Source organism: Fukomys damarensis, unplaced genomic scaffold, assembly GCF_012274545.1.
Source record: "Fukomys damarensis isolate Sample0158 unplaced genomic scaffold, DMR_v1.0_HiC HiC_scaffold_5, whole genome shotgun sequence".
Classification (NCBI taxonomy): Eukaryota; Metazoa; Chordata; class Mammalia; order Rodentia; family Bathyergidae; genus Fukomys; species Fukomys damarensis.
Genome location: NW_022900917.1, coordinates 28,016,632 through 28,034,694, shown reverse-complemented (window position 1 = coordinate 28,034,694; position 18,063 = coordinate 28,016,632). Strand labels below are relative to the sequence as shown.

Sequence of the window (18,063 nt, the reverse complement as noted above, 5' to 3'; positions counted from 1 at the left end):
ACCTGTTGAAGAAAAAAAAAAAAAAAGTCCCGTGTCCCACCTCTTCCGGATTAAAAGCGAATTCCTTTCCACACACTTTCCCATTAATGAAATAATTGTTTATTTACCTATTTTTACTGGTACTGAGAATTGAATCCAAGGTCTTCGCACTGAGCCTCTTCCTCAATCCTATTTTTATTTATTTATTTTTTTTATTTTGAGACAGAATCTGGCTAAGTCTGTTAAATTTCCTGAAGTGGGCTCGAACTAGCTACCCTCCTGTCCTGTCTCAGCCTCTCAGAGGTTGGGATTATAGGTGTGCATTGCCAAGCCCAGCTTATAATAGGAATTTAAAAGAAAAAATTTCTTATTCATTTAACAGTTCATCATCCTCATGGCTGGATTTGATTTGTCATTTAAATTGGTATCTGTTACCGATTTTTAAAGTGAGATGTTTCGATCTCACAGAAAAGGTATGTTTTATAACTCAGTCAAGAGGTAGAAGCGCTCAGTAAACTTTCTCCTCTTTGAGGAGAACGTGTGTTTGTTTCTTTGCTATGGTTTATATTTTGCAAACAACAATATCCACCAAAAGCTGTTCGGTCATACAGAATGACTTAACCGTTTGAGGCAGGATTTGGAAGGATTTCACAGAGCTGAGAAAAAAAGAGAATGCGATCACTTTATATTTCAACTCGCACACCACAATAAGAATCAGAGCTTTAAAATAAAATTTAAAAAATACGATCACTGTATCACCGCAGATTCCTTCTTTTACTCGTAAATTGGGCCTTACTAGGAGTGATCCAATACCAGAACGTGTCCAAACCACCCAAGTGGCTTGTAGGTGTCACTTTTCCCCAGGTCTGAGCCTAAAGTAATGCAAGTAGCACCTGAGCCTGTGCTATCCGCCAGCACTACTCGGACATAGGGACCAAAGACTGCAGGGCATCTCTGTGCAGCCCAGGGAGACTCAAGTCTTTGAATGACCGTCCCCTTCCCCTTCCTTCTCCTGTTGTACATAGTAAGTGTTCAGTGACTCTTGGATGAATTACTGAAATTGTTCTACTTTATACCAGTAAATGATGGTACCCATATTTTGCATTTTGGGAAATAACTTCTATCTTCTTTTTGAAGAAGCGTTCTTGGAATTTTGAAGAAGTGTTCTTGGAATTTTTTCCCCCACCTTTGAAAATTCCTTACTTTTTTTTCTCTATACCCTCTTCCCTCCTTCCCTGAAAGTGCTTTATGACCTCTGTGGTATTTAAATTGTAATGAATTAAAGTGGATTCTTTTAAAATTTTATTAGAAGTCATGAGGTCATCAGTGAAAACCAAATTGAAAACTGCTGCTATTCAATGTCTGAAACTTCAGCTGTAGCCTGTGATTTTTGTCTAAAACGTTAGGAAAGTTTGGGAGTTTTCCAGATAAAACTGAACTCTAAAGACTTAACTTTGAGGGCTTCTCTGTTGAAGATACACTGTTAACTGTATGGTCCAGTAATTATGCTCCTTGGTATTTACTCAGAGGAATATGAATTTGGGGTGGATGTGGGTATTTATAGCAGTTTTATTCATAATTCATAGAACTACACACCCAACATTTTTCAGTAGGTGAACAAAGATAAGCTGTGGTATATCTAGACACTGACAAATTATTTTGTGCCTAAAAAAAAAACGCATGGGCTATTGAGCCATCAAAAGATAGAGGAAATTTAAATGCATATTCTGTAGAAGGCAGAAAACTGGGGACATTGAATATCCATCTTGACAGGAGATTAAGGGAAGGGGGAATAAATAGAAGGGCAGCAAGATTTTTAGGGTGTTTAGTGTGATACTAGAATGGTGGTTACATGTCATTATACATTTGTGCAGACCCATAGCAAGTAAGACACCAAGAGTGAAGCATGGACTTAGTTGATAATGATGTGTTAGTGAAGGCATACTGATGTTAACAAGTATGCTGTTGTTGATAGTGGTTCTCTACAGGCAATGACATACTATGCCATTTTTTTTTTCTTTTTGGTACCAGGGTTGAACTCGGGTCCTTGTGCTTGCAAGGCAGGCCACTGAACCACTGGGCTAAATCCCCAGGCCCCATACTACGTAATTTTTATTGTAGACTATATTAACCTTTTCCCAAGTTTCTACTATTTATATGTTAGTTGAATAGTTATATTTTAAATTTTAAGAGGGAGGGCTGGGGATTTAGCTCAGTGGTTCTGCCGCCTGCCATGCAAGCACAAGGACCTGAGTTTGATCCCCGGTACAAAAAAAAAAAAATTTTTTTTAAGAGGGAAATTTGAACATCCCTTCCTTTCTCTGTGTTAGCTCTGGTAGGGGATAGCAGGGAGCCCACACTAGTGCTTGGGAGAGAGGCATATGGGAACTTTCTGAACTTTCTGCACAATTTTGCTCTGAATCTAAAACTTTTTTTAAAGTAAAGTCATTTGTGTGTGTATATGTGTGTGTGCTAATTATTAATCATTTGTTAAGTATAAGATACTGGGCTCAGTCAGGCTAAATGGAAAAAAGTTCTCAGGAGACTAAAGCTTTATAACACGAAGAAAAAATGATCCTGATTGCTAATAGTAACTGACAGTGTACCAATGCCGTCTTTGAGTTAGCTCACTTACTTCTCATAACAAAACTGTTACGGAAATATTCTGTCTCTTTTTTGATGATAACAAGATTGAGGCTAAAAGTGGTTAAGTGACTTACTCAATATCCACTGTAAACAAAATAAGAACTTCTCTGGTCTCATGTCAGAACTGATGTAACTTAACCACTTGCAGCCTCAATCTTGTAATCAACAAAATGGAATAGAGTATTTCCATTATAGTTTTGTTATGAAAAGTAACTGATCTAACACAAAGGATGGTATTTTCATATTTCCTTTTTAAAACTTAAAATAGTTATTCGGGTAACATATATAAAGAATAGAAAATTATCTAGTATGTCATGGCCATGGAGAACCATTATCAACAGTTTTCAGTATTTGCCCAATTTCTTACACCAGTGTATAGTTAAAGTGAAGCTTTCATTTGCCCAAATTATAAAAATAATTTTAATGGCTTTACACTAAGGATCTATCCTAATACCCAGAACTGACCATTCATTTTAAAGATAGGTAGTTATATAACTTGTTTCTAGTTAGTTTGTTTTCCATGCCTCCAACAAGTATGAGTTAACTGATGTGTGCCTCATAGTTCTTGTAGTTTCCATTTTAGAGTTGTGGGGAAGAGTTAGGGAAACGGGCAGTTGCACACGTTTCACACTGTTAGAGGGGGTTTGGAAACACATGAGCTGTGAGGATTGGTGAGTGAAGGTTGTTGATGGCTTCTGGGAGCTGGGAGTTGAAATTTAGGAATTTGGGGCCATCTTGCTCCTCTACTTAGATCATCTGGATGCCTACAGGGTCCTACCTATTCTAGCCCTCTCTCCTCTACGTCTCCTAGAGCACCTTTTCCAGATATGGCTCCATTCCCTGTAGGCTCTCTCAGTAACTTGACAGGCATTTCTACCCATACACCCAGCACTTTTCTAAACTCTCTGGTCTTAAATATGAATATTTCCTCGTCCTGATTGCTTTGAAAGTGAAATAATGCCCTCTCAAGGACATCCATGCCCTAACCCCCAGGACTTGTGAATCTGTCCGGTTACACAACAAGATGAATTAAGGTTAGAGTAGCTGACTAGCTGATCTCAAGATGGGGAAATTTTCCTGTGTTGCCTGGGTCCTATGTAAGTGCAGGTCCTTTGATAGTGGAAGAGGCAGTCAGAAGAGCAAGAGATGGCCGCGTGAAAAGGACTTACTGCTTCCTGAGGCAGGGGGCCTACAGGCCAAGGGATGGGGGCAGCCCCAGGATGGAAAAGACAAAGAAATGAATTATTCCCCAAAGTAAAATTACGCAGTTTAGGTGTATTACACAAATTACAGGTGTATTCATTTATACTCTTAATAGCATAGGATCATGAGCAGCCACCTAAGTCACCAAAGTACCATGGCATATGAGCTAAAAGTGGACACTCTGAGTTCTTGTCCTGACCTTAGAAAGTTACTGAGCCTGTTTCCTCTTTTGCAGAAATAGGAGCACTAGTAACACCTACCTCATGTGATTATTATTGTCAAAGTTCCTGAAATGAATTTTTATTTTTATATACAATGTCCAGAACAGGTGTTTTTTTGTTGTTGTTTTGTTTTGTTTGTTTTGTTTGTTTTTTTTTGAGACAGGGTCTCACTATGTAGTTGAGACTGACATGGAACTCACTATAGCCCAGGCTGGTCTTGAATCCTCCTGCCTCAGCCTCCTAAGTGCTGGGATTACAGGTGTACACCACCATGCCTGGCCATGAGTTTTTAGTTTTTAAAGCAGTGGCTTTTAAACAGTGCCTAGAACATTGTGCATCAAAGTGTTTGTTGGATAAGTGATAACAGATCAATAGTTATTTTCTCTGATTTTTTTTTTTTCATGTTTTACAGATTTGAAAGATGCTCCATAATTTCTCCCCCCTCTGGTGGTACTGGGGTTTGAACCCAGGGTCTTTACACTGGGCTACATTCTAGTCTTTTTTTTTTAACATTGAGGCAGGGTCTGGCAAAGTTGCTTAAATGCCCAGGCTGGGCTTGAATTTAGTCTTCCCATCTCACACTCCTAAGAGTACTGGAATTGTAGGGTTGTGTCACCACATCCACAGCTAACCTCTGTTTTTAAAGAACAACTCTCTTTTTAAGTGAGCAGTTAAGTGAGTTGGCAAATACATATACCTGTGTAACTACCATCATAGCCAGATGTGGAACATTTCCATCACCCTGTTGCCTTCCTGCAGTCATTCCACAACCTCATCCTTAGCCCTAGCAACCATTTCTCTTGCTTTCTTTCCCAGGAGAAGTAGAATGTTCTTTTTTAGAGTATCACATCAGTGGAGTTATATGCTTACTAAGGTACATTCTGAGGTTGATCCAAGTTCATTCCTTTCTATCTGTGAGTAATAGTTTTTTTTATGATGTGCTGCACTTTGCCTGTCCATTTACCTACTGCTTCTAATTCTGTTATGAATACTGCTGCAAATATTCACGTACAAGTCTATGTGAATATATTTTTATTTTACTTTGCATTCTTTTGATTAGTATTCCTTGAACTCATTAAAAATTTGAATGTGTTTTCTGTTTTATAAATTTGGTGGTATGTCCTTAATTTATAGTCTTCATGATTTCTTTTATATATTTTAGCTATTGAGATAGTTAAATTGTTATTCTTTCTTTTCATTGCTTCTATGGAGTTGACATTTATAAGTTCTTAGTAAAGGGAATGGTTAATATTGTATGTGCGTGAGGGAAGGAGAGTTGGGAAGGGAGAGAGAAAGAGAGAGGAGATTCTGAGATTGAGAAGATGCCCTGGTAATTATGAAAGCAACTAACATGAAAATTGAGTTTCATTTTCAGAGCTCATGTTTACTATAATCCCTTTGAGATTTTTAGATTATTTTAAGATCAACACCTAGTTAATAGTCTCCTTGAATTTGACAAGCCTAGCTGTCCTGAAGTCATGTTTATCCTTTATATGAAGTTTTGTCCATAGTTTTCTGATAAGCTGAAGATTTGATTTTATTATTTTCTAAAAGATATTTAGCCATTTTCGTGTGAAATTTTTCTAATATGAATTACACATCTTTGTATTCATAAACTGAGAATACTGCACATTATTTTTCTTTTTGATAACTCAAGATAAGTCATTATGGATAATGTTTTATTAATACTGTATGTTGGACTACTAGCAACTACTACCATATTGAATTGCTTCAACTTGGCATTCTTTCTAAGGTGTATTTTGTTTTGTTTTTTACTTTATTTTAGTGGGGGATTTTTTGTTTTGTTTTGATTTGTATTTTTGTTCCTTGATCACTGCTCAGGTGCCTCCCTATTGTCCCAGATGATTCTTGTGAATCTCCTATTGAATTAAAATTAAATATCCTGAATAGTTAAGAACCATATAAAAATAGGAGTAAACAGGTTCCCGGTGGGGTGAACTCTTGGAATAGAAAAATACTTTTTATTTCAATTTTTGCTCCTCAGAAGCATTTTTTATATTTCTTTGAACTTGACTGTGTTCTGAATTTTCTTATTTAGTTATGCAGATACGTAAATGATGCTGGTCTGTTGTACTGTGATGTACCTTTCACGGAACAACTTTTCCTTATTCAGAGAAGTTGGATCAAAAATAGTGATAGCGATAATATAAATGTAGTGCTTACCATGTACTAGGGATTCTAAGTGTTTTCAAGTATTTACTGATTTAATTTAGCAACATACTAATAGTTATTTTTGCTGATTAGCTTATGTCAGCTTGATTGATGTGGGAGCTATCCAGGGGATGGTGGAGCACACTTCTGGGTGTGTCGGGGTGGGTGATGGAGGTGTGGCTTTGGGTGCTCTTCTGATCTTTCATCCTTTCTGTAGGGCTGTGCTTTGCTTTCGGAGTGCCATGAACTAAGCAGCTTTGCTCTGCTGCTACTCTGCCATGATGTTCCTGGCTTAGAGCCAGCTAACCACTAATTGAATCCTGTGAAGCCATTAGATAAATTAAACCTTTCTTCCTTTAAGTTGTGGGTGTTGGGTATTGTGTCCCAAGAACAGGAAAGCTACAGTTATCCTACATGAAAAAATTAAGATACAGAGAGGCTAAGTGACTCAGGACCATAAGTGTAGTTAGTTAGCAAGGCCTGTCCAAGATCCCACATTGCTAACTTTTATGCTGTAATGTCTTTTTTCTTTTGCTTACTCTGGTGAATTAAGACAGTAAAAATAAACTACCTTTTTAAAAGATGTATGTTTATTAAAAATAAAAATTAGAAATAAATCTAATGCTTAGGCATTTCAAAAATGCTGAGTGTAGCAGCAGTTAGTTTGAGGTAGCAAACTACAGATTTTTCTCTAGGATTCAGCATTGGGTATTGGTAGGGAATTGAAACACTCTGTTGCCTGGTTGCTTTTGGAGGGAGTCATTTGTTTATTCTAAGTTATTCATTCTTTGTATTTAATTTCCTTGTTGATTTAATGGCCCCTGCTGACCCTTCGAAAACACACCCTGACCCTCCAAGTTCCAGGAACTTGTCCCTTTTTGCGCTCACCTTAACTAGTCTTGTCTTTTCTCCACCTGTTATAACACTTTATAGTTCTACTTTTCATTAGACTATCGTTTTTTTAACCTCATACTATAAGATGTCAGCTACAGTCCCATAACCTTGGATATGTATACAGTTTTTTTTACTAACTGTTGAATAAATTGATATTAAGATCATTTTCCGACGCTTTTATGCACTCTTGTGTGAAACCTGTATATGACTCATACCTGAATTGTATATTCAGTCCAGTTGTATAACTTGGGAACTTTTGGTTGTGCACTAAATTTGCATAAATTCTTTGGAAATTATGTAAGCCTGTTTCAAAAGGGTATTGCCACAAATTTATTTTATGAACATGTAATTAACTTTAAACCCTGCCTTAAATAGCCATTTACTTTTCCTACTAAATAAGTAGAATACCTACTTTACAAAGCTGTAAGTTAGATAACATCTGTGTAAAATTGTGTTACACAATTAACCTGTTAACTGGCTTAGAAGAGATTCTTAATTGTGGATTGACATAAGATATCTTGAATAGTGTCTGAAATTATGCAGTATTCAGTCCAAACCTTATCGTGGACTAGATCAACACAAGATCTAGCACAATTGAAAGTGAATTCACTCAGTGCATTGTTTAGAAACATTCTCATAAAAATATTTTATGGACAATCTTGATGCATCACTTGGGGATCTTTTCACCATATTTTTAGTTGGGTGAATTAGTTTCATGTAGTGTTTCACATTTTTTATTTTGGATTCTGACCCTTCTTGCTCTAAAGCTAATTTCTGAAGTACAGGAGCTGAACTACTATTGACTGTTGTAATCCTGGAAGAGAATGAAGTTCCTGCTTTTCAGGCAGAGAACATGAAGGACACAATATTTTGTAGTTATTGTTTTCATGTTAGCATTTTTTAATTCATCTCCATGCTCCATGAGATGAACATCCTTGGCAAATGAGCCACAACTAATCCTACCTCAAAGCTACCACATAATCTTTCTATCCAAAATTACCACTGGGCCTTAGTGAACTCATCGTTCTGGTGAATAAAGGGCTATGGCCTCATGATTCTCCAAGCCTTTTTAAGCACATCTCCTTTACTGTCTCAACTATTGGCTTGCCCATCTCTTAGCAGCATCACAGGCTTTAATTTCATTCTGCCTGTAGATAGTGCTTTGTTCACCAGTGGTGAGACATCATATATTTAGGGGTTTTGGAGGGGAGACCTATCACTTTCAGAAGGTTATTTTTGTTTAAACTGAGTTGGTGTGCTACAACTACATGCTTCCTTTGTGGCTGAATGGGTCACATCCTTTTGTAATAAATGTAACCTTTCTATGTAAATTCGATTCTCATACATGTCCCAGCTCTAGAGACAAGCATGGAATGAAAATGACTCACTTTGATCTCCTCCTATCCTTTGTCTTTTCCTAGGCAGTTGTCCTGAACTAGAGAAAAACCGCACAATGATGTTGATAGATCAAACTTAAAATCATTATCACTACCTTCTAAAGAGCCATAATGTCCCTTTTCTACTGTCCACTGTCTTATTTGTATTTCACTTTCTTCTCTTTTTAACCATTAATTTTCCTATCCCCCCTTTCTCGAAGGCAATGAGGAAATAAAAAGCATCCAGAAGGAAATATCTAACCTATTTTGTATACTAATGTTCCTGTGTCTGCACTCAGTACTGGACTTCAGTTATTAATATGATATGTGATTATCTGAGCCCGGCCACCTATTTAATGACATCTCTTTTGCAACTGTCACTCTCTTTTCTGTTTTATTAATTATCCCTCTTCACTCTCTGCTAGTCATGTTATCTGCATATGCACATGTTGAAATAGCTCCCATTATTAAAAGAAAAGTATTTCTTGAAGACCCCACAGTTCCCTGCAGAATGAGATAACCACTCTAACTTTCCTTCAGCTCCTTAAAATTTCTGTTAAAGTTTTCACTTTGCTAAAATAGCTGTAGTCAAGATCACCAATGATCTTTCCAAAGACATCTCCTGATTACTTTTTAGTGACTTGCCTAGCAGCAGCGTAAGGCATGGTCATTCTCCTATACAGTCTTCTTCCCTTATAGTCTGTGAGTCCCCTCGTCATGCTTCCCCTCTTGTTTCAGTGATAGTTTGTTCATTTCCCACACTTTAAATTCTGGACTGCCCCAGAATCTGTCCTGGAGTACCCGGGTCTCCTTTGCTCCCTTTATGGATAAATCTGCTAGATAGATTCTATCTGTGGCCTAAAAGTTAGTCTGTTCACTAATGACTTCCAAATTGGTATCTGTAGCTCAGACCTCTCCCCCTAAGCTACGCAGCCTCATCTCCAGTGGTTGCCTTGATTTTTCCCCTTGGATATCATAGCATCCAAGGACCAGTTCCTGATTTCCAATGTACCTTTCAGGAACCACTTGCTACACCTTCAAAATATAACGAGAATCTCAGTCTCACCATCTCCACAGATACCCCTCCATCCAAGTACTGCCATCTCTCGAATGGATTTTAGCCACTGCCTTGTCATTGACTTCTTTCTTCTGCCTTTACACACCATAGATTCACAATACACTAGACAGAAAAAACCTTTTAAAATGTGAAGCTCAAAGCTTGCCAACAGTTTTCTATTACATGGAGAGTAAGAGCTGACATCTTTACAATGGCCTGGGAGTCGCCAGTGATCTACCCTTGCTATCTCTCTGACTTGATATTTTCTCTCATTCTCCCACCTACCCTTATTTTCCTCTCATACTTGGCTTTGTCTAAGGAGCCAAACACACTTCGCATCACAGAGTCTGTGTGCTTGCTGCTTCTTCCGCCAGGAATGCAGGATGTGCTTCCACCCTGTTTGCAGAGGTCACTTGTCCCACTTAGCTCAAATGTCTCTGATCCCTTCTTTGAAGTTCTTATTTAATAACACACCTTCCTCTTACCTGCATTAACAAACATAATTATTAGGTAACTATTGTATGTTTAAGACCCAGAATGGAGCCTGGAACTTTGCAGGTGTTAAATAAATGAATGATGGGGATAGGGGTGATTGTGGAAATACATTGTATCATACTTATAAGTGTGCAAGTCTCAATTTATTTGATAAAGCTCTTTAAGATTTCACACTTTTAAAAACAGAATAATACAAGGTAGATCTGTGTATATACAGTCTGATTCATACCCACGGTCCTGTTCCAGCCTTTGACCACGAAACTATTACTTCTGCAGCAGACACTATGCTAAGATTTTCCAGTTTAATCCCCACAATTCCGCTATTCCGTGTAGTGTCCTATTTTGTTTGTTTGCAGTACCTGGGATCGAACTCTGGACATTGTGTTTTGGAGGCAGGTGGCACCACCACTGAGCAATCCCTGACCCTGTTAGTGTCTTGTTTACAAAAAAGGAAATGAGGCTTAGTGAGCTTAAGAGATCAGCTGAAGTTAGAAAGTGGCAACGCTGAGACTGAATCTGGTGAGACCTAATTTTTTGTTGTTTTATGTTGAGACAAGACAGGGTCTCACTATGTACCCCCAGGCTAGCCTTGGTCTTTCAACCCTGCTGCCTCAGCTTCCAAGTGCTAGGATTACAGGTTTGCAACACCATGCCTGACTTTAGAACCTAACTTCTGAAGAGTAATGCAGCTTCTGAAAGAAAAACCTTTTGGAGGTCCTCTTAAATGATACGATATGTACCTACTTAAACAGAAAAGTATTTAAGAAGTAGTATTTAAATATTGTGACTGTTAAGCAATAATAGATTAAACACAAGATAGTTTAAAATTTTTTTTAGCTGGAAGTTCAGTGCAATGGCATTTTGCCTAATGACTTAGAAGAGTTCTTAAGGTCTGGTTCATGCAAACATCTGACACCACACTAAGTGAGCTCTTGCTCTGGATGTGATCTCTTCTGTGTGTGAGTACACAGATAGGAAGACAGGAAGGGCCAGAGTGGTCTGGGTCATCCCCAAGAGAGCCTCTTTAGAGGAAAAGAAGAGGTGGTTTCTCAACTTATAGTTAACACTTGAGTAGACTTGCTCTTCTTTAAGGAAAAATACTTCAAACTCTAAAAGTTCTGTGAAGGTAAACAGGAAGGGATTGCTAAGAACAACCACAGAAGATACCAATGGGCCATGATTGGTCCTGACCCTACTGTTAGCTGTCTACAAAAGATGGTGCCAAGTCAGTGCTGGGGACTCCAAAGCCCCACTTTCCAATTCTTTTTTCTCTTTGCCCCCTTCCTACTGTCCTGGTCCATTGTTCAAGGCATTGAGTGGGTAGACAGTAGTAAAAATGGATTGAGAGCACCTGCATTTCACTGAAGGTTTTAAATGTACCATGTGAGCTCTAGTGGTTAAGGACATTTGCTCCCTGTGGAAGCTGATCCACATTCATACAATACGCTGTCCTGGGGGTTCTGTAGGATTTTTTTTTTTTTCTTTACAGAATAAAGATAGTAATGGAGGAAGGGTTTAAAGGTGCAAATTATGTAAAGGCAAATTTCCAGTGATGAATGTCATTGTATTGTATACCTTAAATGTACCAATAAAATTAATTTTTAAAAAAGACATTAGTAATATCTGGGAGAGCTAGTAACAATTATGTGCAGCTAAATCCTAAATAATTTAGATACATATTGTGCTGAAAATTTTCAGTAGGGATATAAATGTACTTTTTCATTACTGCTATGAATGTTGCAATGTGGCTCCACATTCAAGATAATTTTTTTTTTTAAGAGCTGGAAAATTTATTGGGGAACAGGAGTGGGGAATAAGAAGAGCTCCTGGGAGACAGGAAGGGTCCCGAATGGGTTGCCCAGATAACCTCTTTTTTGAACTCCTCTTTGTACTATTGGGGGACAAACGTCAAGTGTGAATGGGAACTAATTAGAGAAACTATTTGGTGTTCTTGAGTTCATTCCTAACTGGCAATGTGTCATATTTCTGTTGATTTATCTAATGTGAATGAAAGCGCCAGACTTTTGTATAATTGTTAGTACCACAACTGTGCTATGGACTTTGATTTTGTGTTTTTATGCTTCCTGTTAAGGTGACATGAATCATTCCATTTTCACTGTTTTTAAAAATGCAGATAGTTATTAAAAGGTATTATAGGGTGTGTATAAATCTAAGTTTCTCCTTGTATCCCTATAGCTGAAAAACCTCAGATATAATTTTTTAATAAGGCTGCCTTTGGATGAAACTACTTATGAACAGAGAAGTAAGATAGGAAATGACAAAGATGATTAGTAGCTCCTCCTGATTGGTCCAAAAGGTGACACGAAGTATTCTCATTGTGTTTTTATTTTTGTGGGCTTTGTGTCTTGGCCTTATTTTTCCTCCTATTCCAACATCTGCTAGCTTTCAGGTGGAATAATTTCTTTGGTATCTGCAGTGTCTCCAACATACCTTGAACATATCTAGCTATTCTTTCCAGGCAAGTGACTGGGTCATTTTTGGGATTGGCTTCTCGTGCTGTGAATATAATAGTCCTATTTGGCTTTTAAATATGAATAGCCCTCTTTCATTGTTCATTTTCTGTTTTTTTTCTTAACAGGCTGCAGATACTTTGGCTGTGAGGCAAAAAAGAAGAATTTATGATATCACCAACGTCTTAGAAGGAATTGATTTGATTGAAAAAAAGTCAAAAAATAGTATCCAGTGGAAGTAAGTTATAGGCAGCACCCTATTCTAAAACTTTCATTTGCTCTGTGGAATTTGACCTTTCTAACATTTGTCTCCCAAATCCTGTATTTCAACATGTAATTATACCAGGACATTTTACCCAAGACATACCTCTGTGGGCCTCTGTATGCCCCTCCTGAGTTGAGATGTTTACTTGTTCTCACTCCTGTTTAATTTATAAACTTTTGCATGGTTGTATGTTTAAGACAAATAGTTTCTGTTCTTCAGTGCTTTGTTCCTTAGGGTTTTGTTTTGTTAGGCAAAATTTCATCAAAATGCTGAATGATTATAATTTATTTTACTGGCATCTCTGTCTATATCATGACACTGCCAAGTATGACTATTTAGCTTTAATATCCTTTTGGCAACTCTGTCACCAGATGGGCTATCTAGATGAAAACAAAAACAAAACAAAAACCTTGTTGAGTTTACTTAAAAGTTTCATAATTTGGTTGTTTCATCAATAAATTTTCCAAGCAATATGTTCAGAGCTTTGGTGTAAAGATTTTAATGTTTGATTTTTAGAAGCATGTAAACATCTATATTTTGACTACATTACTAAGTAAGTTAATTTTATAGCTACAGAAATGAAATGATGTTAACCTAAGTTTGGTATTGGCAATATTAATTCTTATATGTTTTTAAGAGGTGTAGGTGCTGGCTGTAATACTAAAGAAGTTATAGATAGATTAAGATTTCTTAAAGCTGAAATTGAAGATCTAGAACTGAAGGAAAGAGAACTTGATCAGCAGAAATTGTGGCTACAGCAAAGCATCAAAAATGTGATGGATGACTCCATTAATAATAGATATCCTTTTAAATACATTATACATACATATGCAGTTATAGAACATACATGTATATAAGACATTCTTCCATTCTGAAGGTCAGTTACTTTATTTTGGTATTTTAAAAATTCTTTAAGTGAATATAAAATTTTGTAATATTTTAATAATTTAACTAATATTTAAAAGATACTACCTTTTAAAGGTATACAGTATGCTGGGCTCAGTGGTGCATGCCTGTGATCCCAGCACTTAGGAGACTGAGGCAGGAGGATCACCATGAGTTCAAGGCCAGCCCAGGCTATACATAGTGAGTTCAAGGACAGCCTGAACTACATAGTAAGACCCTGTATCAAAGAAAAGAAAAGGTACAATAGGGCCGGTGGTGTAGCTCAATAGTAAAGTGCTTGCCTAACATTCAAAAGCCCTGGATTCCATCCCTAGCACTCTAGCATAGGAAAAGAAAAGGTTATATAGTACATCTGTTAACATTAGTGTTGCACTGAGGGGAAAAAATACTATTTTCTGCTTTTAGTCTACCAACTGATAAGATGTAATAAACTAGGCAAAGTGTGGTAGTGACAGGGGCCTGTATTACTGTTTAGTATAGAAGTTTGTGGTGGGGAGGGGGTTCCCTGTGAATTGAACCCAGGTAGCACTGAGCTATAGCCCCAGCCCTTTTTATTTTGAGACAGAGTCTCATTAAATTGCCCAGGCTTATCTTGAACTTAACAATCCTTGTACCAAAGTTTCCTGTGTTACTCAGATTACAAGCCTATACCACCATGCCTACCAGTTTCTTTGTTTTGAGACAGGGTCTCAGTATGTAGTCCAGGCAGACCTTGAACTCATTATGTAGTTTCAGCTGCCCTCAAACTCAAGATCCTCCTGCCTCAGCTTTCTGAGTGCTAGGATCACAAGTGTATGCCATCATACCCAAGCCAGAGAAGTATTTTTAAATAATTATGTATTTTGAAGTGGCAAAAATTTAGTGACTCTTAAGAGTTTTGAAAAATTAATTTTAAATTTGAAGATGAAATTTCACAGGCCCACAATTAACCTGTGATGTTTTCTTCCTAGTATTAACCCAAAGATAGTTCATACTAGAGAGCAAGGGTCCAAAGCTTGTGTATTTATCCTATTATAGTAGGAGAACAAAACATTAGTAATGTACTCCACGTGTTTTTTACAAACCACTGCCAACACTTGGATACCTGTTTCTCTTGATTTGCAACTTTACCTATATTCTTACGGAAACTTTAGCCTTTGTTTTGTACCACCTCTCATGAATTTTTTACTAATATACACCACATGGTTTATTTTTCATATCTTGTTTTTGGTGAACGAGTTCATGACCTTATTTCCTTTTCATGGAGCAGTGCTCTCCATAATAGTATGAGAACAATGGGAGTTTTCAAGTCTAACGAGGTAGAGACCCCAAGATTAAAAAACAATTGAAGTAAGAGATCTTGGACTTTACACCCTGCTTTAAAGAATCTCAGCTATCCACAGTTCTCCAAGCCACGACTGATCAGGGCCATTCCTCCTGTGTGGTCCATGTACTTCTGGAGGCAAATAGTCCTCTGCCTTGATCATCCCAGAGCCAGGAAACAGACAACTGGGGGTTATCCCTATAACCCCCAAATTAACCCAAATAACTAGCCCTAAAGTGTTCACCCTTTGCCACCCTGCTGGTCCCATGGAAACCCAAACGAAGGTTCTGGCCTAATGTTTTCCCGTCTTTTCTGTCTTCTGCCTCCTGACCACCCTATAATAAACTTTGTTTTCTTTCCTAAGCTTGTCACCTTCTGTGTTTCTTTTTGCAGTGCTAGAGATTGATTCCAGGGCCTTTGTACTGCCCTATATTCCCAGTCTTTTCTGTTTTTAAGACAGGGTCTCCCTAAATCACATAGGCTAGGCTCAAACTTGTGATCCTCCTGCCTTAGGTGCTGGGATTCAGGCTTGTGACACCATGCCTGGCTCTCTCCTGTTATAGCCATACCTGATTCATAAAAGAACACAAAGCAGTGACCAATAAGATTCTCTCTGTGCAGGCTTATTTGGCTTCCCTCCTTTCCTGCTGATGGTCTCCTTTCCCCTGTCCATTCCCTTTCCCCAGGAGGTCCTAGATAGGTAGTTTTCAATCTCCTTCCCAGCAGTCTTCAGATGTCAGTCTTCAGAATGACCTCTTTTCAGAGCAAAGGATGGGAACTCCTCTTATAGACCTGTATTTGATTGTCTTTGCCTTTCCAGACTAAAGACTGGGTTTCTTTTTTACCTATGTGTGGCAACTCCTTCATACATTTGGTCATTTTGGCCTTCAGTTGTATTATTTTAAATGTATAGAATATCTTGATATAAATGCTGTTCCTTAACTCTATGACAGTACATTTTCCTATGTAACTCATGAAGATGTCTGCAATTGCTTTAATGGTAAGTTCTGTTATACTTTTCCTTACATTCTTCCTCTGACAGCTCAGCTGTAGAGCAATTAAGAATTCACCATACACACAGCCCAAGTCATTATTTTCAGGAGTTGTATGCATTTTGTCTCACTCCATAGTGTTTGTTGGTAGACTGCTTTTGTTTCTGTTTTCATGGCAATAACTGCTCTTCACAGCTCTTATTTCACTGACTCCATTGCCAGGCATAAACCCAGTGTGGAAAGGGAGGCGGGGAAAGGGCAGGGAGGAAGCCAAATCTGAATGGGATTGGGCAACACTTTCAAATCACAGAGTCAGTGACCAAACTTCAAATACAACGGGATTTTCATCAGCAGTGTTTATGAAACTATACAACAGGTGTGCTGCTCACAAATGGAAACCACACAAAACAGGAGAGTTAGGTGAATCTTTATCAGGAAGATTACTCCTATTCCATCCTGTCCTCATATTTTCCCCTTGAAATGACAATATCATGTATTAATAAACTAAAATGGTAGATGTGCTTGCATATTATAACACAAGTAAAATGAAATTCTGCATATTTGTTTATATTTAATCATGCATGCATATTAAAAAGATGGCCATGTATATTACCCACTGCTTAAATCTGCCAAAGTACTTTATCAAGTAGAATTTGACTTCCCATGTTAAGTCTACACTGGAAATAGGTCTGGAAATAGTTCTTAAGCTTTCTAAGAAAGTTTGGGTAAAAGTTGTAAGTCTAAAACTCAGCAAAGATCTGTGGTAGAATTTGGCATAAAAAATAATGTAAGGTCAAGATTTTGGTCTGTCATACCTCATCTCTATATCCTTAATCATTTAGGTAGTTAAAATACTTCAAGTAAAGTGTACAAGTAAAATTGAGCTGCAGTTGTTAATAAGAACAGAGCTGATACTTAGTATTCTGTTCTAAAAGCTAATACATTTATTGTCATACTTGACCCTTAGAACAAACCTGTGCAGTTACATGTCCCCTTGGTTTTATAGAAAGCGAGGGTCATCTAGTCTGGGATTTAAGCCCAAGCTTTTCACTCCACAGCCTGCACCCTTGCCACTGCATTGTGTAATCAGTGGTGTTTTTTACCATTTTTCTTTTTTTTGACTAGGCGATACACTTTTGGCCATTCAGGCACCTTCTGGTACACAGCTGGAGGTACCTATTCCAGAAATGGTAGGTAGTATATGTTTAGGAAAAATAGATGTACTGTCTCAAGAGGGACAGATGTATTTTCTTAATTTTATACGGGTACAATTTTGAGTTACTTCTTTCAAGTTTTATATCAGAAAGCATTGTTTGCTGAATTTGAATGTCTTCAGTACTTTGATAAAATGATATATGTGACTGATTCATTAACATTTTAATAAGTTTTTTAAAAAATTGGGATAGGTATCAATAAATTAATAATAATAGTTAAAACGGGCACATCTGTAAAGTAACAGTGTGTTGAGATGACCATAGTCATGATGGATAACTCCAGGAGATGGAGTTTATGCATGTGGAGAATGAACCCAGCACTGGCATAGGTACTATGGAGCACTCAAAGATGCGATTTTACATGCATTAAAAATGCATAGTTGCCAGAATTCTACAGCTGACAATTTTTTATGATCAGTATTTAAGAAAAGTAGCGTAGAACCTTCAGTGTCCCATTCTAAGTCTTTACTCATTGTTTAACTTAATACCTTTATTTTGCTGTATGAATTTAGTCCCTAATAGCTTTGCCTGTCTCATTTTTAATGTTTAAAGGTAGTGAGAAATGTTAATACTAATACTGTTTATGCCCAATAAATTTCAAAGGGTCAGAATGGACAAAAGAAATACCAGATCAATTTAAAGAGTCATTCAGGACCTATCCACGTGCTGCTTATAAATAAAGAATCCAGTTCATCTAAGCCTGTGGTTTTTCCTGTCCCTCCACCTGATGATCTCACACAGCCTTCTTCTCAGTCCTCCACTCCAGTGACTCCACAGAAATCCAGCATGCTGGCTCAGAACCCTCCTGAGCAACACATATCTGAAAGAAGCCAGAATCTTCAGCAGATACCAGCTACAGAAATAGCTTC

The 18,063-nt window shown here is 37.6% G+C and overlaps 1 protein-coding gene across 1 annotated transcript in view; it reads left to right on the top strand.

Annotated features, from left to right (window-relative positions):
- E2f5 (E2F transcription factor 5) overlaps positions 1-18,063 on the top strand; it is a 27,550-nt gene that overhangs the window by 5,752 nt on the left and 3,735 nt on the right. The window contains exons 4-8 of the mRNA XM_010645318.3: positions 12,643-12,752; positions 13,417-13,578; positions 15,945-15,988; positions 17,106-17,170; positions 17,798-18,062. Coding sequence (XP_010643620.1) covers positions 12,643-12,752; positions 13,417-13,578; positions 15,945-15,988; positions 17,106-17,170; positions 17,798-18,062 — 646 coding nt within the window. The remainder of the gene's footprint in view (positions 1-12,642; positions 12,753-13,416; positions 13,579-15,944; positions 15,989-17,105; positions 17,171-17,797; position 18,063) is intronic.